Genomic DNA, 25,030 nt, shown 5'->3' with positions numbered 1-25,030 from the left:
CTAGCCTTAAGACAGGAGGTTTTAGATCTTGGGGCCTCCTTCATACTTAGGTTCCCATGTAAATGTGTCCTTAAGTATAGAAGGGAGAGTTATATATTTTTTCAAGTGAAGCATCTGAAGGCCTTTGTGGATGCCAAGAAGCTGGAACAACAGATAGGTGGTGATTCAAATAGTCTAGTAGAAATACCTGAAGCTTGATGTCCATTATTTTCATTCTATAAAATTTATTTTCCTCAATCTCCCTACATTGTGCAGTACACCCCCCCCCCCCATTTAGTATAGTGGTCTAACGGGTGTATTAATCAAGGTTCTTTATTTGAAAAAATTTTATTTGCTGATATTTTTCATTCTTGTGTTAATGCAACATGTTTCTGAAACAAAGTAATCTTTGTAAATGTTTGATTTAATAACTTAATAAAGAGTAAATTAAAAAAAAATAAAAATAAAAGACAGGAAACAGGGAGGTCACGTGATGTGGTGAGCGGGATCGGACGCTTCTGAGCTCGCTCCGGCTGCCCAGGCTCCTCTTCTCCTCCTTCTGCCGGTCAAAGAAGTCTTTAAACCGCCACATTGCTCGGACACCCTCCGCTTATGTCGATTACCTCCTTCATGTCCAAATCGCCATCGCCCATGCCTCCCAAGTTGGCGAAACGCGAGAAGGACAAAAGTAAGGGGCCGGATCCTAAGATGGCGCCGGCAGCAGTGGAAAAGGTAACGGACGGGCACCCACCGATTCCTGCAACGCCATCACTCACTGTCACCGAAATTAAAGACGCGGTTTTAGCGGCCTTGGACTGCAAACTCACGGGCATATCGGATCAAATAGGGGCCCTCAGAGAAGTTCTCACCGATTTTACTCCGCGGCTCAACCACGTGGAGGAGCGGACGTCCGTGTTGGAGGATGACCTTACAGCATTGCAAGGGAAAGTGAGTACCCTCGATCAATTGCTCCAGGAACAAATTGCAAAAACGGATGATCTCGAGAACCGAGCTCGTAGATCTAATATTAGATGCCTGGGTATACCTGAAACGGTAGAAGACACTTCCCTTCGGACCTCCCTGCTAAAATGGCTGCCAGAAGCTCTAGGCTTACCTGAGTTGGCAGGGGTGCTGGATATCGAGCGGGCACACCGCGTGGGAGTAAGGAGCTCAGATTCATCAAGACCCAGAGTGGTTATTATGAAAATCTTTAACTTTCACCACAAGCATTTGATAATGCAGGCTGCGAGGAAGTGCCGCACGCTACAATTCCAAGACGCAGATGTTCGTTTAGCACCGGATTATTCAGCAAAAGTGGCTGCACTACGTAGAGCGTTTGCTCCAGTGTGTAGTAAGCTCATCGAGAAAAATCTCCGCTTTTCAATGCAGTTCCCAGCCAGGCTGCGTATAAACTACGAAGGGAAATGGCATACATGTGCTACTGTCGAGGATGCAACGAAATTTCTTGCTTCTTTAAACACTGCTTCCTGAGCAACAAGTTTATATAGCGGTATATCTATCTTATGGAGGGGGAGGAGGAGTCCTGGGACGCCGAGCACTCACGTTTGACTCCATTACCCTGACCTATGTGTCTGGGTGGGAATTTTGCTGTTGGGGATATGGGGGAGGGGGAGGGGGGTAGGGCACTGGTATCATTTGCTATGTGTATGTGTGTGAAGAATTATTTTCCTTTTTCTCTCTGTTTTGTTGGTGTACGGGCCTGCCTATTTAGGCGAGTTATCAGACAGGTTTGGAGGGGTGAGCTAGGCTGGGAGCTTGCCCTTCTGCGTATTCGCATGATGTTCTGGTTTATGGCTCATGCTGGTAAGGATGGGTAGTAAATGCAGGATAATTTCCTGGAACGTAGATGGCTTGGGTACTCCTATTAAGAGAAAGAAAGTTTTCCAGCATTTGAAGCGGTTGAAGGTGGGGATAGCATGTCTTCAGGAAACACACCTAAATGGGGCAGAAAGTAAAAAGCTCTGTAGGGAGTGGGCCGCTGCCTGCTATTTCTCTGAAGCGAAAGGGAAGAAGGGTGGTGTGGCATTACTAATAAATAAAAATGTGCCCTTTACCTTGATCAAGGAATTGAAAGACCCCGATGGTCGGTTCATTATTGTTACAGGCACCTTAGCAGGTAAAATGGTAACCATTGGTACTCTGTATGCCCCGAACGTACCAGATCCCCTATTTGTTACCAAGGTGGTCAACCTGTTATTAACCAACGCACAGGGGGATATTTTTCTTACTGGAGACTTTAACAGTGTATATCAGGCTGAACTGGACAAATCCAATCTCCCTAAGAGTTTTACACAAACAGCGGACTCAGGGGTTCGTCAGTTTTCCCTGCGCTTAGGCCTCTTAGATGTGTGGCGTTTACTCCATCCGGGGGAAAGAGAGTACACTCACGTCTCCAGGGCGCACGCTACACTGTCCAGAATAGATTACATACTGATCCCTAGAGCTGTATTTGATAGGGTGGACAAAGCACATATTGAATCTATTGTGATAGCAGATCATGCCCCAGTGTGGGTTGACCTCTGGCTCTCTACTATTCAGGGGGGACGAAAGCCATGGCGTTTCCCTGGGTCTTTGCATACAGATAAGGAGTTTCACACTTACTTGCACAAAAAGTGGGAGGAGTTTGCACAGGCAAATGAGCAACATCAGAGTAACCCTGCGTTGTTTTGGGAAACAAGTAAGGCGGTCCTCCGGGGGGAAGTGATAGCCTATTCTATTGCGCAACGGAAAAAGTTAAATGCCCGTATTTTGCAATTGGATTCGCAACTCCAGGCTGCACGGCGCTTATTAGCGCATTCCCCTTCACAGTCCCATAAAGAGGCCTATAAGGCTTGTTTGCTTGCCCTAAACTCACATCTTCATCTCCGAGCACAGAAAGCGTTAAAGGCCACTGACCAATTTTTCTTTCACTATGGGAATAAATCTGGTAAACTACTGGCTCGGATGGTGGCTATAAAACGGAGGAAAACTTTTATAGGGAGTCTCAAGAATCATTTGGGCCATTCTGTCACGTCCAGTATGGATATTTGTACTGTCTTGTGTAAGTTTTATGAAAATTTATACACGGAGGACAGGAAGGGGGGCAAGACTGAGGAAGAGGCGTTTTTCCAGGGTCTCCAGATACCTCAGGTACCGGAGGACAAATGGGATTTTCTTAGCAGGCCCATTACTGCCGGAGAGGTCCGAGGGGTTATTCAGACAGGGAAGAACCATAAATCCCCGGGTCCTGATGGGTTCACAATAGAATATTACAAAATTCTTAGCTCCTCCCTGGTGGACCCACTAGCGGCTTTCTACAATCAGGCACGCGAATTGAATAGTTTTCCCCCGTATTTCAACACGGCGTACATTACTGTCCTACCTAAACCTGGGAAAGACGATACTTTAGCATCCTCCTACCGCCCTATCTCTCTCTTAAATTGCGACTTGAAATTGTATGCCAGGATTTTGGCTGTGAGAATTAATTCTGTCTTGCCATCCATCATCTCCACCTATCAAGCGGGTTTTGTGAGAGGCAGAAGTGCGGGAGGTCATGTCATCAGGCTGCTCTCTGCTATAGAAATGTCGCACTATTATAACATTGACTCCCTGGCAGTGGGGTTTGACTCAGAAAAGGCCTTTGACAGGGTCTCATGGGACTATATGTTTTCAGTCCTTGGGCGTTTTGGGTTTCCTGTCCAGCTGATTCGGGCGATTGCAATTTTATATCAGCGGCCTCTATCTCACATTGTAGCGAACGATACCATCTCAGAAGCGTTTTGCGTTGCCCGTGGGGTGAGGCAGGGGTGCCCATTATCCCCTATATTATACATTTTGGCCTTAGACCCTTTGTTAAGGAAACTGGCAGAATCCCCCTTTATTCAAGGGCTTCATTACCAACATGGGGTGTTTAAGGTGGCAGCTTTCGCTGATGACATGTTAGTTTTCCTATGCAATCCTGCTGTCTCGCTTCCCCATGTGTTAGACTTCCAAGCTATGTTTGGGAAATTTGCTGGGTTAAAAATTAACGTGGAAAAATCTGAAGCTTTGGATATACGAGGGACTTTAAAATCCACCTGGTCTGGTACTTTTCCATTGAAGTGGGTAACTACCTCCTTAAAGTATTTGGGCATCTATATACCTGCTTCTCCCAGTAAACTGTATGGGTTAAATGTAACTCCCCTGAAACAGAAAATGCTTAAACACCTTTTGGACTGGAGGGATTTGCCTTTGTCTCTCTCAGGGAAACTCCTCTTGGTAAAAATGATGGAAATTTCGAAATGGTTGTACCTTTTTCATATGCTTCCGGTTTGGCTCCGGAAACAGGACGTTAAAGAAATCAATAAGGGGTTACAACACTTCCTTTGGAATGGAAAGAAAGCCCGTATACCTCTAAAAATACTAATGTTGCCAAAAGGTCAGGGGGGTCTCAATTGTCCGGACATAGAACGCTATAACTACGCATGTTTGGTGCGCCACCTCCGAGATTGGGTATGTCATACGACTCTGTACTCTCCGATGGATCATTACATAGCTTGGATGGCACCTCATGCTCCAGGGGCTATTCTGCACCTTCCAGATTCTTTAATCCCAAAATTAATCAGTGGCAGTGCAGTGGTCCGACCTCTACGTCAGATGTGGCGATGGTTATGTCAGCAGCTCCAAGTGTCTCAGAGTTCGTCCTCTTGTCTACCTATCAGAGGATATAAATTATTCTTACCTGGCATGACGCAACCGATATTTCGGGCGTGGATTTCAAAAGGATTGCATAGTATGCTGCAATTACTTACTCAAGGGACAGATCAACATCAGATTTGTAGTTTCCAGGAGTTAATGGATGCGTTTGCTGTTCCAAAAACGGATTTTTACGGCTATTTACAGCTTCGACAATTTCTGTTGGCTGAATTGAAGGCTAATCCGGCCTTTGCGCACGGATACAAAGTGCGGGATTTTCTAATGGGGGAAGATGGGAAACGCCAGTCAGCCTCCCAATATTACCTAGCTCTGACGAAGCTGCTTCCTATGCAACATTTGGACAGGGTAGTAGCGAAATGGAATAAGAGCTTACCCCAAGCTATATTTCCAAGTGATTTGCAGGATTGTTTTCTCTCTATACCTAGATCAGTGGCTAATGTTACGCTTCGTGATCAGGCATATAAGTTTTTGCATCAAGCCTTTTACTCTCAGTGTCAAGCTTATTGTATGGGACTTACTAAAGATAGGCAATGTACTAGATGTACTACTGAGCGCCCAGATTTCTATCACTGTTTTTGGACCTGTCCCAAGGTGCAGATTTTCTGGACAACTTTACAGAACTTGGTTTGTTCTATGTGGGGAGTTCCTCTTCCCTTGGACCCAATCATTTGGCTGTTTGGATGTTCCAGGATGACAGATTCATTATTAACAGGCAGCCAAAACTGCATTTTCCAGAAGATCATCCTAATTGCTCGGGCTGCGATTTTGGCGCAATGGATACAACCAGTGCCGGTTTACAATCAGGTGTGGAAGACCAAATTTCATAAATTACTGCATATGGAGCTGCTGATGGCGAAATCTGTTTCTCAAGCAAAATATACGAAAGTCCGCTTTCTGTGGCAGTCATATATTGTTCTTCTACCAGCAGAGGACTCTGGAGTGCTACCTTGATAAGGCCCAACATCATCTTGTTCATATTAGGTTTGAGCTTTACATATTTGGCCTTATAACGAACTGATATGGCAGCCTTGTACCACCAATGACCTTATTCTTCACTGCTCATTAATTATGACTTTTTCCTTACTCATTTTCCTTTACATTTCTATTCTTATATATTTTTATATTTATATTTGATGCTGGTGCAGAGTGGGAGGGAGGGAGGGAGGGAGGGGGGGAAATAAGGGGTTAAGGTTCTTCAAGGTTCTTTAGTGTGTTAAAAATAAAATGGTTGACAGTTGGATATAACGTGAAAAATGTACTATGAGAGTTCGATAGTGCTGAGCTTACGATTGTGCTACCTATTTGGACTTCTTATGTGGTACTCAGTCTCAACTGATGTTTCCCTGTGTGGTTATTACTGTTTATTCTCTGACTGTTCCAATAAAGATATTTACACAAAAAAAAAAAAGACAGGAAACAGAGCGTAGGATTAAATGGTCAATTTTCTCAGTGGAAAAGGGTAAACAGTGGAGTGCCTCAGGGATCCGTACTTGGACCGGTGCTTTTCAATGAGATCTGGAAAGGAATATGATGAGTGAGGTTATCAAATTTGCGGATGATACAAAATTATTCAGAGTAGTTAAATCACAAGTGGATTGTGATACATTACAGGAGGACCTTGCAAGACTGGCAGATTGGGCATCCAAATGGCAGATGAAATTTAATGTGGACAAGTGCAAGGTGTTGCATATAGGGAAAAATAACCCTTGCTGTAATTACACGATGTTAGGTTCCATATTAGGAACTACCACCCAGGAAAAAGATCTAGGCATCATAGTGGATAATACTTTAAAATCGTCGGCTCAGTGTGCTGCAGCAGTCAAAAAAGCAGAGTATTAGGAATTATTAGGAAGAGAATGGTTAATAGAACGGAAAATGTCATAATGCCTCTATATCGCTCCATGGTGAGACCGCACCTGGAACACTGTGTACAATTCTGGTCGCCGCATCTCAATAAAGATATAGTTGTGATAGAGACTGTACAGAGAAGGGCAACCAAAATGATAAAGGGGATGGAACAGCTCAGAAGAGGTTAGGGCTGTTCAGCTTGGAGAAGAGACGGCTGAGGGAGGATATGATAGAGGTCTTTAAGATCATGAGAGGTCCTGAATGAGTAGATGTGACTCGGTTATTTACACTTTCAAATAATAGAAGGACTAGGGGGCATTCCATGAAGTTAGCAAGTAGCTAACTTCATTTAAGACTAATCAGAGAAAATTCTTTTTCACTCAGCGCACAATAAAGCTCTGGAATTTGTTGCCAGAGGATGTGGTTAGTGCTGTTAGTGTAGCTGGGTTCAAAAAAGGTTTGGATAAGTTCTTGAAGGAGAAGTCCATTAATGGCTATTAATCAAATTTACTTAGGGAATAACAACTGCTATTAATTGCATCAGTAGCATGGGATCTTCTTAGTGTTTGGGTAATTGCCAGGTTCTTGTGGCCTGGTTTGGCCTCTGTTGGAAACAGGATGCCGGGCTTGATGAACCCTTAGTCTGACCCAGTATGGCAATTTCTTATGTTCTTATGCTGTATATCATCCTGCAGCTGAGACTCCGCCTCCTGATGGTGAGGCTCTGCGGGGCTACTCCCCCTGGGCGGTACCACCTTTCATCTCGGCCAAAGGGCCCACACACTTACAAATCCTAACAGCATCCTGACTGTTATCGTATCGAACCGAGGTCCCCAATTCATTGCCAGATTTTGGAAGGCATTTTGTAAAGATCTGGGCATCTGTTTGGTCAAGATACAATCCTCAGACAAATGGCCTTATGGAGAGGACCAACCAAGACCTTGAGCAATTACTTAGATGTTTCGTCTCTGCTCATCAGAATGATTGGGCCAGATTGCATCCATAGGCTGATTTGCTCATAATAATCATTTTAGCAAATCTACAGGATTCTCACCATTCTTCACAATTTATGGCCGAAACCTTGTTTGTTTATCTTCTGCGCTCCAGTTATGGAAATTCCTGCGGTCGATGATCTAGTCCAATATTTACAGAAGACCAGGGAACACGTGCGTAATTTGAAGAAAACCATGACCCAGCAGAAGAAATTCACTGACCTCCATCATAGAAGTGAACCCCAGTTTCAGGTTAGCGACAAAGTTAGATTCCATTTAGACAATCAGGTCTGAAGCTCCCTTGAGCTAAGCTCAGCCCCAGATACATAGGACCATATGCCACTCTTGAGAAAATTGACCCATGAGAACATAAGATATGCCATACTGGGTCACACCAAGGGTGCATCAAGCCCAGTATTCTGTTGTTTCCAACACTGGCCAATCCAAGTCACAAGAACACAGCAATGACCCAAAAATTAAATAGATCCCAAGCTATTAATGCTGTCAAAAAGCAGTGGCTATTCCCTATTGAGTAATAGCAGTTTATGGACTTCTCCAGAACTTATCCAAACCTTTATTAAACTCAGCTGTTCTAACTTCCTTATCTACAACCTCTGGCAATGAATTCCAGAGCTTAATTGTGCGTTGAGTGAAAAATACTTTTCTCTGATTTGTTTTAAATGTGCTACTTGCTAACTTCATGAAGTGTCCCCTAGTCCTTGTGTTATATGAAAAAGAGTAAATAACCTTTACACATTTACCCATTCAAGTCCTTTCATGATTTTGTAGACCTCTTTCAAATACCACCCCCCCCCAGCTGTCTCTTCTCCAAGCTGAGCAGCCCTAACCTCTTCAGCCTTTCCTTATAGAGGAGCAGTTCCATGCCCTTTATCATTTTGGTCACCCTTCTCTGTACTTTCTCCAGTGCAACTATATGTTTTTTTGAGATGCAGTGACCAGAACTGCACATAGTATTCAAGTTGCGATCTCACCATGGAGCGATACAGGCACATTCTGACATCCATTTTATTCACTGTTCCCTTCCTAATAATTCCTAACACTCTGTTTGCTTTTTTGACTACCACAACACACTGAGCCGACAATTTCGATGTATTATCCACTATGACGCCTAGATCTCCTTCCTAGGTGGTAAATCCTAATACGGAACCAGGGGCAGACTGCAGCAAAATATCAGCCCGGGGCATTTTTTTTACGAAACCGGCTCACATGACTCCCTTGTGCTCCCATGATTCCCTGCAGGATGTGTTTCAACAGTTCCCAAAAGCACAGCAAACTGACCCTTTAGAGGTACACCATGTGACCTGGAGCCTGACAGGATTGAGCCAAAACAATCTGCAACTTAAATTTCTCATTTTTCCTAAATAAGGGGTGAGCAAACGGAGCTGCAGGCCCTCTGCCATCCATGCAATCAGTTGCCATCTGCCCCCCAAGTCTAGTTACATCTCTCATATAGATCTTGGATTCATGGTCTGGTATTAAAGTTTCTGGCCAACCAATCAGCTCTTCAACCAGTTGCCAAGTAATGTGTCAAACACACTGCCAGCCAGTGTCAGACACACAGTCTCTTAGACACAAAACACCCACACCCACTCTTTCAGACACCCATTTTGTGTCTAAGAGTGTGTGTGTGGATGTCTCTCTGACACAAAGATAGACACCCACCCACCCAAACACACACACACTCTCAGTGTATGGGTGCGTCATAGAAAAAAGTGTATGGGTTTCTTTTTGTGTTAGGAAGACGAAGACACACACACACTTCTCTCCGACACACAATCCATCATTATGCTGCTGCTCATATGCTCACACACGGGCGGATTTTAAAAGCCCTGCTCGCGTAAATCCGCCTGGATTTATGAGAGCAGGGCCTTGCGCGCCGGCGCACCTATTTTCCATAGGCCACCGGCGCGCGCAGAGCCCCAGGACGCGCGTAGGTCCTGGGGTTTTTGGAAGGGGGTGTGTCAGGGGGCGGGACCCGATGACGCGGCGTTTCTGGGGCGTGGTCGCGCCCGGGTCGAGTCTCGGCGCGCCAGCGGGCATTTACGTCTCCCTCCGGGAGGCGTAAATCCGTGGATAAAGGTAGGGGGGGGGTTTAGATAGGGCCGGGGGGTGGGTTAGGTAGGGGAAGGGAGGGGAAGGTGAGGGGAGGGCGAAAGAAAGTTCCCTCCGAGGCTGCTCCGATTTCGGAGCGGCCTTGGAGGGAACGGAGACAGGCTGTGCGGCTCGGCGCGCGCCGGCTGCCCAAAATCGGCAGCCTTGCGCGCGCCGATCCAGGATTTTAGAAGCTACGCGCGTATCTTATAAAATCCAGCGTACTTTTGTTTGCGCCTGGTGCGCAAACAAAAGTATGCGAACTCGCTTTTTTTAAAAATCTACCCTACAGTGAATGCCCCACTCCAGTACTTTCAGAACATTATGTAAAATGTTTTTGCTTAGCACCAGCCCTTCCCCAGCCTTCTCTCTTTCTCATTCTCACCCTTTTTGGCTTCCCCACTCCAGGAGACTCACTGGTTCCACAATTAACCATCCCTTTTAGAAGGAAAGAACAGCCTATAGAAGCCTCCCCAACACTGCATAGGCTCTTCCTCTTGGCTCACCCCATCCCTTTTTGAGACTGTAGCATGCCTTCACCTCTCCGTGTCTCCGCTGCTATTCCAGTGCATTCCCACTGACTGAGTGCTACAGAGTCTGCTGCTTTTATGGTTTCCCCAGGCACTGCAGTGCCTACTTACTCCAGGGAAGGGGCAAAAAGATCAGGATGTATGTCTGTTCCTCCAGGGCTTAAAAACAAAAATGAAGCCCTGGCCAAGACTGGAGACAGCCACAGGACCCAAAGCAGTACAGCTCCAAAATCCTGCTTTCCCACATGGATCCAGAACAGCCAGGGCTGGTACAAAGATATTAGGCATCATACCTAAGCCCCTCCCTCCCACAATATTAAAATGTATGCATTTATAACTTTTTACATTAAAAAAGACATCCAAAGTACAGTCTTAAGTAAAAGTATCACTTACAGCATGTATATTATATTTACATCACAACTATGGTGCCAACCAGAAAACCCAGCAAAATAAAAAATAGACACTTGGATTAAACCTATTGTAAGAGATGTTGGGTGTGGGCTCTGCTCTTAAAAAGCCTTGAGTAAACTGAATTACAATTAAAATATAGTAAAACTCCAATACCAAAACAGCAATAACAGCCAGCATTCAAACAGCGACAACCCTAGTTATGAAAAGGCAATGCTTCAAATATTACACCAGGCCCTAACACACCAATTTGGAAACCAGAACAAATTAAATTACTATAGGTCTTTACACAGAAACTATATGCTAGCAGAATATCTCACCTGTCACACATGCAAAACACAGATTGACCCTCACCAAATATAAAATAAAAAGACCATAAAGTATAAACTGAAATGTGCAGACAAAAACTGAATTGGAAATCTTAACAAACCAGATCAAGTATACAGTGCAACAATGGAAAAAGAGAAATATCGCCATTCCTCATAAATCAAAATTAAATCAAGAAATATGTCAGCAATAGTAAAGCCACACTAAAAAAAAGAATATTAGAAAACAGCTGAACATCCAACAATTACACTCATAAAACATTTACAAATTTCCAAAAAACAGACAATAAAACATTGTAAAATAGCAAACACATCAGATAACACTCAATAATTAAACCCAATAAGAATTTTAAAAATCCCCCTCTTTCTATTCTTTCCAGTCTCCCTGAGATTGTTCTGGATTAGTGGAGGTGAGGGAGTGCAGAAACTCTCTTCTCTCACACACATGCTAACACGCACACACACTCTCTCTCGCCTACTGACACATACACATGCTTACTCACACCCTGACGCATGTGCACTGACACACATATACTTCAACATACCCACTAATACACACACACGCTCTCTTGCACCCATTAACACATACACACATGTTCCCTCGCACCCAGTGACATATACACACCACAGGTCAGTGACACCCACTGGCTCAAATAGACACACACACATGCTCAGTCCCACCCGCTAACATACACTCACTGCCTTGCACCACTAACACACACACACACAGTCATGCTCCTTCACACACTCCCACTCTGTTTTTCCCCTACTACCTCCGAATATGTAAAACAAATTTTATTTTATTTTTTACTTATACTGGTGGACAGGAGGGACCCAGGCAGGGCTACCAACCGGCTGATGACCCTACTGTGGGAAGTGATAAGTAGAAAGGAGCACAAACACATATATTCCCTTGGGAATTTGGTGTCGCTTATGCTCGTATTTCTGCATGTTACCCTGCAGTGTTAAAAAATGACCCTCTTATGGCAATTTGAAAACCATTTTACAACTTTACATCTTTGATAATGCTATATATAATGTTGTATAAAGACACAAATATTTAAACAAACAATTTAAGGTGAGACAAGAAACCAATACAGCCAAATCAATCACCCAGCAAACCTCTCAGAGTTTTAACTCTATAGTGAGTGAGGGGAAAATAAAGAAACTCATAAACTAGTCGTCACAGTCCCAACACGGTACAGGTTACGTTTTATTGCTGACGGCGATGGGAAGGAGAGGTTAACGGTAAATGAAAGCGATAAGCTTTCCGATGCGAAGGAAAGCCCTCCTTACCCTAGATTCATGGCACTGCACACCGCTCACAGTTTCTCTAATGCAAGCGCCGGAACCCGTCACGACAACAAACCTCAAACGACTACCACTGTCACTTCCTGGAGCCCCACTGTATACAGCGGTTGCTGTCACCGCCAAATAAGATGCCAGGCGATAGGTGGAACGGAGCGCTAGGTTCAACCAATCAACATGTGCAAAACTATGAGATATGCAGGGTTTAACTCCCCCCCCCGCCCCCCCCCCTTCCCTCCGGCAGCCTACGTCAACTGCCCTTAAAGGAAAATAAATGGGATTTATCTCAATCCGGTTATGTATCACGTTCAGTCTAGGATTTTTCCTATTCTGTGTCTATGTAATTAAATATAGAAGTCGTCGCTGGCTTTATGATGCTATTTATGTGTTGCCTTTGCAAGCTTGATGCTTTAGGTAATTTTGCAGTGCCTAGGTTGGGGAGTTGAAACAATTTTGATGAGGGTAGCAAACTGTTTTTGACCCTATGCAGTTACAGTTAGTGGAAACCTGCACCGTGAGGATGATGCAGCAGCCCATAACCAACCTCTGTGGCCTGGGTAGTGTTTGAATAGTTAGATCAATGTTGATTGCACAATGAGATATTTTAAATTTCTTCTTCAGTCTAATCACTATTGAGGAAATTGTATATTTTGTACAGAATTGAAATCTAATACAAAGCAGTCAAAGAAGAACTATTGCAGAAGAAAATAAGGTTTTATTTTTACAGGGGTTGAAACATGGCTACAACTTTGCATCTTGATAATGCTATATAATTTTCTGTAAAGACACAAACGTTTAAACATAAACAATTCAGCCTTTTCATTTTGACATGCCTGTAGTCAACTGATTCGTCGTAAATCTAAAATAAAAATAAATAAATAAATTGGTGAGTTGCTATAATCTTGGTTACAAAGTACATAGATAAAAAATCTGAGATGTTTCCATAGATCTAAGACTTCTTTATAATCCCCCTTTCTCACCTCACTTCTGGGCGTTCTCGACCTTCTTTCTTCTTTTTTGTACCTAGTGTCAGAAGGTATTAAGGCTACTTTGTTCAGCATACGTTTGTGGATTTTGGAGATTTTAGGGGGGGAAAATACTGTTTGTTTGGTACATGCTTGTAAGTATTCTTGAAGTTTATATTTTGAACAGTTTAATGCTGTTTTAAAAAGAGAGACCGAATGAGAGAAACCATGAAAGACAGAAAGAGAATGCAGAAGGCTGTGTGCTGAAATCCAGGACAGCCTCAGTGCTAACACCAATCAGTTGATAGGTGGGAAATGTCAAATGGTTCATAGCTTCCTATTTGTTTTTCATTGTGTGTCCTTTCTGTTTGCCTTGACTAGATTATAAATTCCAGTAGTAGTTCTGGCTTCCTATCAAATTCAGAATACTTTTCAAAGCACTCTCATCAATCCACAAGGCAATACATAACATCGCCCCACTCGAGCTCAAGATCCCTCTTCAACCTCACACCTCCGCCAGACCAGTGAGACAAGCATACAGAAACAATCTACAGGTCCCACCGATGAAGACAGCATTAAGTAAAAGAGCTTTCTCCACTGCCGGTCCCAAACTTTGGAACTCTCTTCCATCAGACCTCAGACTAGTGCAATGCCCTATTGTATTTAAAAAAAGACTCAAGACCTGGTTGTTCAACCAAGCATTCTCCTAACTTCAGCTTTTTATTAGAATTCCAACCTATGATCCCTTTCATTGGTAACCCCCAGAGAACGCTCTTGTCATTTATCTCTATGCAGTCTAATATTAAAAACCTAGCCTTAATCTTAACATCTGTTCTTAACTCCAGCCTACATTAGGCTCCATAACTTTTACTTTATGTTGTTAACCCCACTTATTTATATCCAAGTTCAATCTACCTGTTTATTGTAAGACATCATCTTGTCATGGTTACTGTTTAAAATGTAAACCGACTTGATTAGTAATTCTGTTACTGGAAAATCGGTATATAAAAGTGCTAAATAAATAAAAAAAAATAGTAACGGTCCATTCCTCTTCATCCAGTCAGACCAGTCCTCACCAGTGGGTTATGCATGCTACACAGGAGATGGAGATGTCACTCATATACATCCATACTGACACCAGTCTGCCAGTATTCTCGGTCTCCAGCAGATGGTGGACATGCATACTTTGGACTCAGGCCTGATAGACTGAACAGGATAGATTCACAGAGCTCCTGAGGAGATAGACTAGCTCTCCTCCCTTAGCTCTCCTCCCTCAATTGAGCAGGTCTGTGGAGTTCTTGCTGATTGAGAATGGGGGCAGCTCCAGAGGTGATAGCCAAGTGCACCCTCCCTCTGTTGAGCTGGCCAGAACTAGGGGGACTTCCAGAAGGGTAAAGCTGAGATTTCTCTTTGTCTTTTTCCTCCCCTGCATTCGTGGGCTCCCTTCCTTAGTTGCACAGTGCTCTGATTCCGTGGGGCTTATGGAGGGAAAGTCTCCCTAGGTGAACAAATGATAGGCAGCTCCTGAGGTGACAGCTTAGGCTTCTCCCTTAGTAGAGCAGGGTTTGAATTAGAGAGGCTCATAGTGATCTGAATCCCTTCATATCCCCCCCCCCCCCCCCCCCCTGGCTGCCTTTGAAAAAAAACAACACGGGTTTAGTTTTCCTTCGTGTTTGTGCCTGGTTGTTTAGACTAAAAAAAAAAAAAAGCCGCAGACAGTGGAAAATGTAACTGGGTGTGTCAGGGGAGCTTTGATCTGAGTCCTGGTCGCGGTAGCAAGTCATGATGAGGCAAGAGCCAAGCCTGGCCGGGAAAGTGACTGCGTGATGCAGCTCAGCAAGTAGTTGGAGGCAGCAAGTGCTGAGCTCTGTGGGTTTTTTTTAATAAGGAATGTCAATCACAAATAGCTTTCCTTTTCCTGTGGGGAATTGGTCCGAGGCGGGAATGGGAGCCATGTTGCCCAAGCAGGAGCGTGCAAGGGGAGGAGGTCTGTCTTTCTTTCTTTCTCAGGCCCACATAGTTGATCAGGGAGGTTCCTGATAAGTGAAACCATTCAGGTCTTTGACCCCCTGCTGGCAGGCAGAGTTCCATGGCAGGGCAGCCACGACTGTTACCGGTAGAAGTAGGTTTGTGATGGGAGTTGTGGACATTTTGTTAAGCAAGAGAATGAAAGGAGTGAGGTCTTTTTTTTCAGTCATAAAAACATGACAGCAGAAAAAAAGCTTATGGTCCATCCAGTCTGCCCAATTAAATTAGCATTATAATTCTCATCACTTCCTTAGAGATCTCCAGGATTTATCCCATGCTTTCTTGAATTCAGATACTGTTTTTGTCTCCTCCACTTCCACTGGGAGGCTGTTCCACACATCCACCACCCTCTCTATAAAGAACTATTTCCTAAGATTATTCCTGAGTCTAGCTCCTTTCAACCTCATCTCATGACCCCTCATTCTAGAGCCTCCTTTTCATTGAAAAAGGCATGTGCATGGAAACCTTTGAGCTATTTGAATGTATATCATATCGCCTCTATCTCGCCTTTCCTCTTGTTACGCCTGTCGGTTGCAGACAGCTGTGACCATTAATGCTTGCCTCTTTCTTTGCTGCCTGTTATGTTTTGGTGAGAGTGTGAACCCCTGGGCTGAGATGAGAGGTGTCTCTGCCCACAGGGAGGAGCCCTGTGAACCTCACCGTCAGGCGTAGTCTCAGTGGTGTGAGACACAGCTAGAAGTAGAGACTTTATTATGAAGGAAGGAAAAATAATATCCACAGAGTGGTAGATGTATTAGTACAGTCCTGCACAATGGGGAATACCCAGAGCGTAGCCACAGATGAGAAGATCCAACAGTGGCCTGCGGAGCAGGGTACGCCGGGATCCCCTCTGACAAGTGTAGGCAGCTCTGGAATACAGATCCGGTAGTGACCCGCAGAGTGGGGTATGCCGAGAATGCTTATACAGTAGATGTTGAAGAACTGGTAGAAATGCCGGAACCCAGAAGTGGCTCCCGTAGTTGGTATGTCGAAACTCTGTAGAACAGGAAGGCTGAATAGTTTCTACTGAAGGAAGGCGGTAGTCCCAATACAGTTCGTATAGTAGAAGTCAGTAGCGGTACTCACAGTAGATGGTTCCTGGAGAGAGAGGAAGAGACCTGAGAAGCAGGTCTAGTAGTAGGCAGGTAGGCCCTCCGAGGAGCGGATAGCCGGGGACGCAGGGGAGCCCCCAAGGAGCGGGTACTCAGAGCGTTAGATGCCAAGACCAAAGTCAGGAACAGGAAGTCCTTGAGTGAGGTGGATTCAGCAAGATGGAACTCCTTGCTAACTTAGAGAAGGCAAGGGTCGGTCAGATTAAATACACCAGCGGCTTGACATCATCGGGCGGGGACGCCACCGAGGTTCCCTCCATGACATGTTCAAAGGAGGCCCTTGCGCGCACGCAAATACATGCGCCTAAATAACTCCAGGTCCAAGATGGCAGTTGGCAGTACCCACGCTGTCCCGGGGAGGCCGGAGAGGTCGGCAGGGGTTAGCAGAGATTGCCATTCTTCCCAGACTTGATGGTGCAGGGAAAAAAGAGGTGAGCATGAGAGGTCGTAGTCATCTGCAACCGACAGGCGTAACACTGCCTTAACACCGCTGGGGAGAATGGCAGCCTCCGCCAGCTTGGCGTTCCTGGGACAGCGTGGGTGGTGCCGATCGCCATCTTGCCTTTGGGATCGCTTAGGCACGCACGCATAGGCCAGTCTTAAGCACATCATGGCGGGAACCTCGGGGGCGTCCCCTCCGGATGACGTCTTCACTCCACGATACTTAAGCCGGCTGGCCCTACCTACTGACAAGTTAGCAATGAGTTTCCTCTTTGCTGAATCCGCTTCGCTCACTACGGATCTCCCGTTCCAGCTCCTGCACCTTTGGCGTGAGACACTCCGGGTACCCGCTCCTCAGGGGACCCTTTCTCATCTCTGGCTATCCGCTCCTCGGAGGGCCTTCCTGCTGCTGGTCCTCGCTCCCCGGGACCTCTGCTGAATTTCCTTACTGTGAGTACCTTGACTCTACGCATCACCTCTGTACCAGCTGTACTGTGGAATCAACTCAGGTGTACCCCACGCTGCGGGCCACTACCGTACTCTCTCTGGTTAGAGACCTCTTTGGTGTAACTGACTCTGTGGACCTCTACTGTACCATCTCCAGTGGGCAACCCTCACCGGTGTACTCTGTGCCACGGGCCACTACCATACCAGCTCTGAGTGAGGAACCCCTTCGGTGTACCCTGCACTGCAGGCCACTACCGCATCATCACTACGGAGAAGCATCATCAGTGTACCCTGCTCTGTGGACCACTACCGGATCTCCACTTCTGAGGTATTCTCTCCAGGTATACCCCATCTCGCAGACTTTATTCTTTCTCCTGCACTCCCTGTTTCGCAGGCAGTGCCTTTCTAATTCTCTAATAAAGACCCTATTCCACAGCTTGTTTGATGTCCGCTGAGACCGCGCCTCCCGATGGTGAGGCTCACAGGGCTCCTCCCTGTGGGCAGGACCATCACTCATCTCGGCCCAGGGTCCACATACCACATACCACAAGTCCTAACAGATGTATAACTCCTCTAGGGTATATATGTTTACAACTTTAAGTCTATTCTCATATGCTTTAGAACGAAGACCACTGATTATTTTAGTAGCTACCCTCTGGACCAACTCCATCCTGTTTATATCCTTTTGAAGGTGCAGTCTCCAGAACTGTACACAGTATTCCAAGTCTCACCAGGGACCTATACAGGGGCAATATTACCTCCCTTTTCTGCAAACCATTCCTCTCCCTATGCAGCCAAGCATCTTTCTGGCTTTTACTGTCGCTTTATTCACCTGTTTGGCCACCTTAAGATCATCAGATACAGATCCTGCTCTTCCTTTGTGCTTAGAAGAATTTCACTTCCTATACTATACCTTGCCCTTGGGTTTTTACATCCTAAATGCATTACTCTGCATTTTTTAGCTTTAAATATTGATATCAACAGCAAAAAATCAAACCTTTCCTGACAACCCTTCTATTTTGTCACTCACAAAAATGTTGAAAAGAACTGGTCCAAGGACTGATCCTTGACACACACACTAATAATCCCATCCTCAGAGAAAACTACATTTACCACTACCCTTTGTCGACTCTCACTCAGCCAGTTTCTAACCCAGTCAGTCAATCTAGGATCCATAACAAGAGTGCACAATTTATTAAGTCTTCTGTGCGCAATCATGTCAAAGACTTTGCTGAAATGCAAGTACATTATGTCTAACACTCTCCCTTGATTCAGTTCTCTGGTCACCTAATCAAAGAAATTGATCAGATTCGTCTAACAAGATTTACTTCTGGTAAAACCATGCTGCCTCAGATCTTACAATCACAGAGATTAGACTTACTGACCTGTAGTTCCCAGCCTCCTTCTTACTTCCACTTTTATGAATAGGAACCACATCTATCCTTTTCCAATCTTCTGGAAATACTTCAGATTCTAAAGAAGCATGAAAAGGGTCTGCCAGCGGAACTGTTAGGGCATCGCTAAGTTCCCTTAGTACCTTTGTTTGTTTTTATGTGGTCCTGTGCCAGGCCTTTCTACAATGAACACCAAACAGAAATATTTGTTAAGCAATTTTGCTTTTTTTTCAGCCTCTACATATTTCTCCCTTTCACCTTGTTATCAAACCGCTATCTGATGGGAGGAGCAATCAGATAGGAGTTAGCAATCTGTTATCATTCGGAGTTAACAGTCTGCATGGAGTAGCAATCTGTTATAGTTAGGGATAGTTGTGGGTGGATCCTTGGGCCGATGGCAGATGACCATGCCCCCGGGGGGGGGGGGGGGGGGGGGAAGATCCCGAGAGGGACCACCGGTCAGGCTCAGAGTTTGGAGACAGACACACACTAATTATTTTATTAAACAATATATTGAACTACCAGAGATGGCAGTGGTGAGCTGGAAAGCCTGGCTGGGCTGTAGTCCCTCAGATACTGGAACAGCGATCCCTGGAGGCTGAGCTGTAGAGAAACTGAGATATAGTGAGTAGACAGGGTATGCATATGGTAACACTCACACAATGTCCCAATAAAGCCCAGGCGCTGGAATGTATAGCCCTCAAGGATCGAGTACCTGATTCCAGGGAAAGCTCAGAGAGAACGATGGTAACTCACTGATGTAGCTGATATAGTTGGTAGTGATGACTTCCAGGCAGAAGAGTATATGAAGCAAGTCTGGGAACAGGGGCCCTCGAGGAGCGAGTACCGGTTCCAGACTGTCACCTGAAAAACAAAGGAGAGAGCGTGGCCCCCGAGGAGCGGGTACCTCTGGTAAGTCCGAGGAGGCAGAGTAGCTTAGGTAGCGAAACCCCTTGCTAATTCGATGTGTTAGCAAATACTGAGACCTTAAATATCAGTTGCGGGTGACGTCATCTTCGGGGGACGCCTCCAAGATTCGCGGCATTGCCAGTACTTCAGTCGGGGCCGCACCGCGCGCGCGCCCCTAGGCCTCCAGGAACATGGCGAATAGCAGCGTCGAGCCGGTCCGGGAACGCCCGAAGACTTGCGGCAGAAGGATGCCGCGGCAGCCAATCTTCCCACGGAGAGGGAGGCGCCAGAGAGAGGTAAGGAGTGCGGAGAGAGGGCGTCGGGCACCGACGGACACAACACATCTTTGAGTCTCACAATGTCATATCATTAACACATCTAAAAAAAAGTCTTGTCCCCCCATTTTACCATATTTGCTATTTTTTTTCTTCTATTTAATTTTTGCATTCCTGACTACTTTCCCAGCTTCTCTTAATTTTTCCAGATATTGTCATCTGTCTGTCTCTTTCTGCAATCTCTTATAATTTATGAATGCTAACCTTTTCTGCCTTACCTTTTTAGCTACTTCTTTAGAAAACCATAATGGTCTCTTTTTCCTCTTCCCTTTTCATTCCAAATAAAAAGATTAATTGCCCTTATGATATCGCATTTTAGTTTTGCCCTCTGTCTTTCTACTTCCCCTAGATTTTCCCATCCAGCTAACAACTCTTTAAGGTACTCCCCCTTTTGAGAAAGTTAGTTTTCCTGAAGTCTAGGACTCTTGCCTTAGAATGAACCTTCATCTCTTGCGCTTACCATTGAACCATGCCAACCAGTGGTCAATGTTTCCCAGATGATCATCCACTACCACATTAGAAATACTGTCCCTGTTGATAAGCCCCAGGTCAATATTACCCCCTCCCGTGTGGGTTCTGTTACCAGTTGACAGAACAGTTCTCCTTGCAGAGAATCCAGGATTTCCCTGCTTCTAGAAGGTACTGCTGGTGGGATGTCCCAATCAACATCTGGAAGATTAAAATCTCCTAGGAAAGAAATCCTCTGAATATCCTCCATTAAATCTCTATCCATCTCCTCTATCTATGATGGATGTCTGTATATTACACCAATATAAATAGAAGTTCCATTCCCTCTTTCCAGGTTAACCCAGTGTGTCTCCGCTTTACCTTGTAAGCCCAGCAATGCTGTTGCTTTAAATCTTTTCTTTATATATAATGCCATTCCTCCTCATTTCCTTCCCACTCTGTCCTTCCTGAATAGATTGTAGCCGGGTATAACTATATCCCAGTCATGGTTTTCACATCCCTCACGGCTTTGTTAGACCGCCTTCCTTTCTGTTTTTTGGGAAAGCTTCTTTTGAGCCACTGTGCACCTGTGATCTGAAGTACCTGACCTGGAAGGTCATATTTTTGGTGGTGGTCACTTCAGCACACAGGGTCAGCAAGCTCTAGGCCTTAGTGACATATCCACCTTATACTAAGTTTTATCACACCAGGGTGTCTTGCGTACGCACCCTAAATTCCTGCCTAAGCTGGTGACAGATTTCCATCTTTACCAGTCAATTGTCCCGCCAGTTTTCTTTCCCAGGCCCCATTCGCACCAAGGTGAATGAGCACTGCACTGTTTGGACTGCAAGTGAGCCTTAGCCTTCTATCTGGAGCAGATGAAGCCCATAGATAGTCCACCCAAATGTTTGTTTCTTTTGATAAGAATAGGTTGGGTGTTGCTGTTGCCAAACAGACAAGATCCAGATTGCAGATTGCATCTCCTTCTGTTATGCCCAGGCAGGACTGCATCTTTGGGGTCATGTCAAGGCTCATTCTGTCAGAGCATTGGCAGCATCAGTGGCCCACTTGCAAGTAGTTCCCCTGGAGGAGATCTGCAAGGCTGTGATGTGGAGTTCTCTCCACACATTCACATCTCATTTCTGTGTGGATAGGGATGGCCGACGTGACAGTAGGTTCGGTCAGTCTGTCCTCCAGAACCTGTTTGAGGTGTTGAACCCCAACTCTTCCAATCTAGAGCCCATTGTTTTGGTTCAGGCTGTCTCCCCCACTGTTACCAACAGCACCAGTGTTGTTGTGCCTGTTGGCACCTGGTTAGGTGTCTGTTGATCCCCTTCATGTGTTGGGGAGCAGCCTGTAGCTAGGGATTCACCCATGTATGAGGACTACCATTCTGCTTGTTCTCAGAAAAAGCAGAGTTGCTTACCTGTAAACAGGTGTACTCCAAGGACAACAGGATGTTAGCCCTCACGAAATCTGCTCGCCACCCCGCAGAGTTGGGTTTCTCCTATTTTTTTATTTTTATCATAATTCTATTTTACGAGACTGAAGAGGGACCCTATGTGGATGTGTGGTATAGGGCATGCTCAGTGTGCCTAGTCAAAGTTCTAGAAACTTTGATATAAGTTTTCCATATTGGACTTCATCTGATGATGATGTCACCCTTGTGTGAGGACTAACATCTTGCTGTCCTCAGAGAACACCTGTTATAGGTAAGCAACTCTGCTTTCCCAAATACATGGCTTTCTAAGTCCCCTCTGTAGTCTTTTAGACTGACCTAGCTATGTGAGCACCTGCATTTCAGCTAAGACCTCTAATTATTACTGTACTTGCAACCTATCAGACAGATCCAACTGCTTGTTAAGACTGACATTGCAATCTGCAAAACAGACCCAGCTGCATAGTTGCCTGCATTTTTTTAGTGTTTTCCCCATGTATAAACCAATTCTCCGGATATAAGGCAAGCAATAAAATTCTTTATTGATAGCTCTTAATCAGCAAACAGAGTATGGGGAAGGTAGACTGGCACCCCAGATAGATTGAGTATGCTTCAAGCGCCTCCTTCCCTGAATCCTTGTCACAGCTGAGTTTATATACATTTTTCTTTAAGCTTTTACCATTGTTAACCTTCCTGACTTGCATCATTGGGCCTCGGTTGAATTTCCCTATCACCTAGTTGTCTTTTTTTCCGTAGACGTGCCAGTTCTGTTCCGTTTGCTGCGGTGCCTTTCAGTCAAACGTCATGGGTCATGCCATCTGCAATTTGCTGCTCTTTTTGTTCACACCTATCTGCTTCTCCCTGCACGGCTTGGCTGCTTCTTTCTGCCAATTACACAGACTCACAGCTGTTAAAATGTTTTTCTTTATCTCTGTTTCTTGACAAAGTGTACATCTTCCTTCTTGAACCTTGGTGAATATGTGACCATCCAAGGTTCATAAGTGATAGCCACTGAGATGATGGTAAGAAAGTCAAAAAATGCTATCCACCACCCTAATATAGTGCCCATTTTTATGGTATCTACATCAGAGCTGAGTACCGGAGGCCTGGCACATCCATGCTGGAAAGGATGGCCAGAGAGCAGTATTATGAACTTGCTGGAGCAGAAATACAATTATGAATAAGCATTTTGCAGGGCTAAACCTATATTTCCAAGCTGTGTAAGATTGGCTTGAATTAGTGTTGTGTTGGGAAAGCTGGAGTATACAGAGGGGCATCTGGGGGCGCAGGCCATGCATCTATATCTGTGGGAGCAGCAGGGCTTGCGTCTGTAGGAGAAGCATCATCATACAGAAGAGCAGGGGGTACAACCACTGGCAAGGTTACTGGCAAAAGTCGGACAATCATTCGGTGTAAAACAGCTTTGATACTTATTATGAGCAGAACTAATACTATACAGCCACTGAGACCAATAACCAGATATATGACTATATTTGTACCCCAACTTTTTATCTGTTCCCAGAATAATAGGAAGGGTTTATGCCACTCAGGTTTGGCTTACCAGACAGAGGGTAAATTGTAATTTTCTTCCAAGTGTTTGGTTAGATTTAATATAATTGAGGTGCAGTCAGTGATTTCCACACACCATATTTATATTGAACTTTTGTATATAATTATTCTCCTCTATCTCTTTCTATTTCTTACTTTCCCAGTTCATTAGCCCTTGTTAATTGTAACTGCTTCTCTTCATCACGTTATTTATGTTTTTTTGGTTGTATTATCCGCACCCCTGTTTTCTGTAAACCGACATGATGTGAACGAGTTCATGAATGCCGGTATAAAAAAACCTTAAATAAATAAATAAATAAATAAATAAATAAATAAACATTGATCACCGAAGTTGTGACACAGGCCTCCTTGGGCCATTAGAAGTAAATCTAGGCCAAACAATGGTCCTGAAGAGTCTCAGTAATTTCTCTTAACTGGTTAGCAGTGAGCTTCTGGGTTTCTACAATGATATTTTTAAAAATTTCTACAATAGCCTGGAAGTGCAGAATACTAGTGGTGAGTTGGGCCATAGATAAGGGTCGAGGCAGCAATAAGGTCATCTCTCTCAGACAAAGTCAGGGGGTCCCATGTTACTGCATCTTCATTGGTGGCCCATTTATAGAAACATATATAGAAACATAGAAATGACGGCAGAAGAAGACCAAACGGCCCATCCAGTCTGCCCAGCAAGCTTCACACATTTTTTTTTTTCATACTTATCTGTTTCTCTTAGCTCTTTGGTTCTATTTCCCTTCCACCCCCACCATTGATGTAGAGAGCAGTGATGGAGCTGCATCCAAGTGAAATATCAAGCTTGATTAGTTAGAGGTAGTAACCGCCGCAATAAGCAAGCTACACCCATGCTTATTTGTTTTACCCAGACTATGTTATTCAGCCCTTATTGGTTGTTTTTCTTCTCCCCTGCAGTTGAAGCAGAGAGCTGTGCTGGTTATGCGTGAAGTATCAGTTTTTCTTCTCTCCTGCCGTTGAAGCAGAGAGCTGTGCTGGTTATGCGTGAAGTATCAGTTTTTCTTCTCCCCTGCCGTTGAAGCAGAGAGCTGTGCTGGTTATGCGTGAAGTATCAGTTTTTCTTCTCCCCTGCCGTTGAAACAGAGAGCTATGCTGGATATGCGTGAAGTATCAGTTTTTCTTCTCCCCTGCCGTTGAAGCAGAGAGCTATGCTGGTTATGCGTGAAGTATCAGTTTTTCTTCTCCCCTGCCGTTGAAACAGAGAGCTATGCTGGTTATGCGTGAAGTATCAGTTTTTCTTCTCCCCTGCCGTTGAAGCAGAGAGCTATGCTGGATATGCATTGAAAGTGAAGTATCAGGCTTATTTGGTTTGGGGTAGTAACCGCCGTAACAAGCCAGCTACTCCCCGCTTTGTGAGTGCAAATCCTTTTTTCCACATTTCCTCTTGCTGTTGAAGCTTAGAGTGATGTTGGAGTCACAGTAACCATGTTTATGTTTATTGAATAAGGGTATTATCTCCAGGCAGTAGCCGTCATTCTGGCGAGCCACCCACTCTTCATTGACGGCCTCTTGACTTTTTGGATCCACAGTGTTTATCCCACGCCCCTTTGAAGTCCTTCACAGTTCTGGTCTTCACTACTTCCTCCGGAAGGGCATTCCAGGCATCTACCACCCTCTCCGTGAAGAAATACTTCCTGACATTGGTTCTGAATCTTCCTCCCTGGAGCTTCAAATCGTGACCCCTGGTTCTGCTGATTTTTTTCCTACGGAAAAGGTTTGACGTTGTCTTTGGATCATT

The 25,030-nt window shown here is 44.8% G+C and overlaps 1 protein-coding gene across 4 annotated transcripts in view; it reads right to left on the bottom strand.

Moving 5' to 3' along the window:
- CCDC66 (coiled-coil domain containing 66) overlaps positions 1-12,357 on the bottom strand; it is a 237,977-nt gene extending 225,620 nt beyond the window's left edge. For 2 of the 4 annotated variants that reach the window (XM_029600914.1, XM_029600915.1), the window contains exon 1: positions 12,187-12,357. In XM_029600914.1, the coding sequence (XP_029456774.1) occupies positions 12,187-12,197 (11 nt within the window). In that variant the 5' untranslated portion in view covers positions 12,198-12,357. The remainder of the gene's footprint in view (positions 1-12,186) is intronic. The other 2 variants (XM_029600913.1, XM_029600912.1) reach the window with 2 other exon arrangements.
- Positions 12,358-25,030: the final 12,673 nt, after the last annotated feature.

Source organism: Rhinatrema bivittatum, chromosome 4 (genome assembly GCF_901001135.1).
Source record: "Rhinatrema bivittatum chromosome 4, aRhiBiv1.1, whole genome shotgun sequence".
NCBI classification, from domain to species: Eukaryota; Metazoa; Chordata; class Amphibia; order Gymnophiona; family Rhinatrematidae; genus Rhinatrema; species Rhinatrema bivittatum.
The sequence above is the reverse complement of the archived record's forward strand: the minus strand, read 5'-3'. Positions and strand labels throughout refer to the sequence as shown.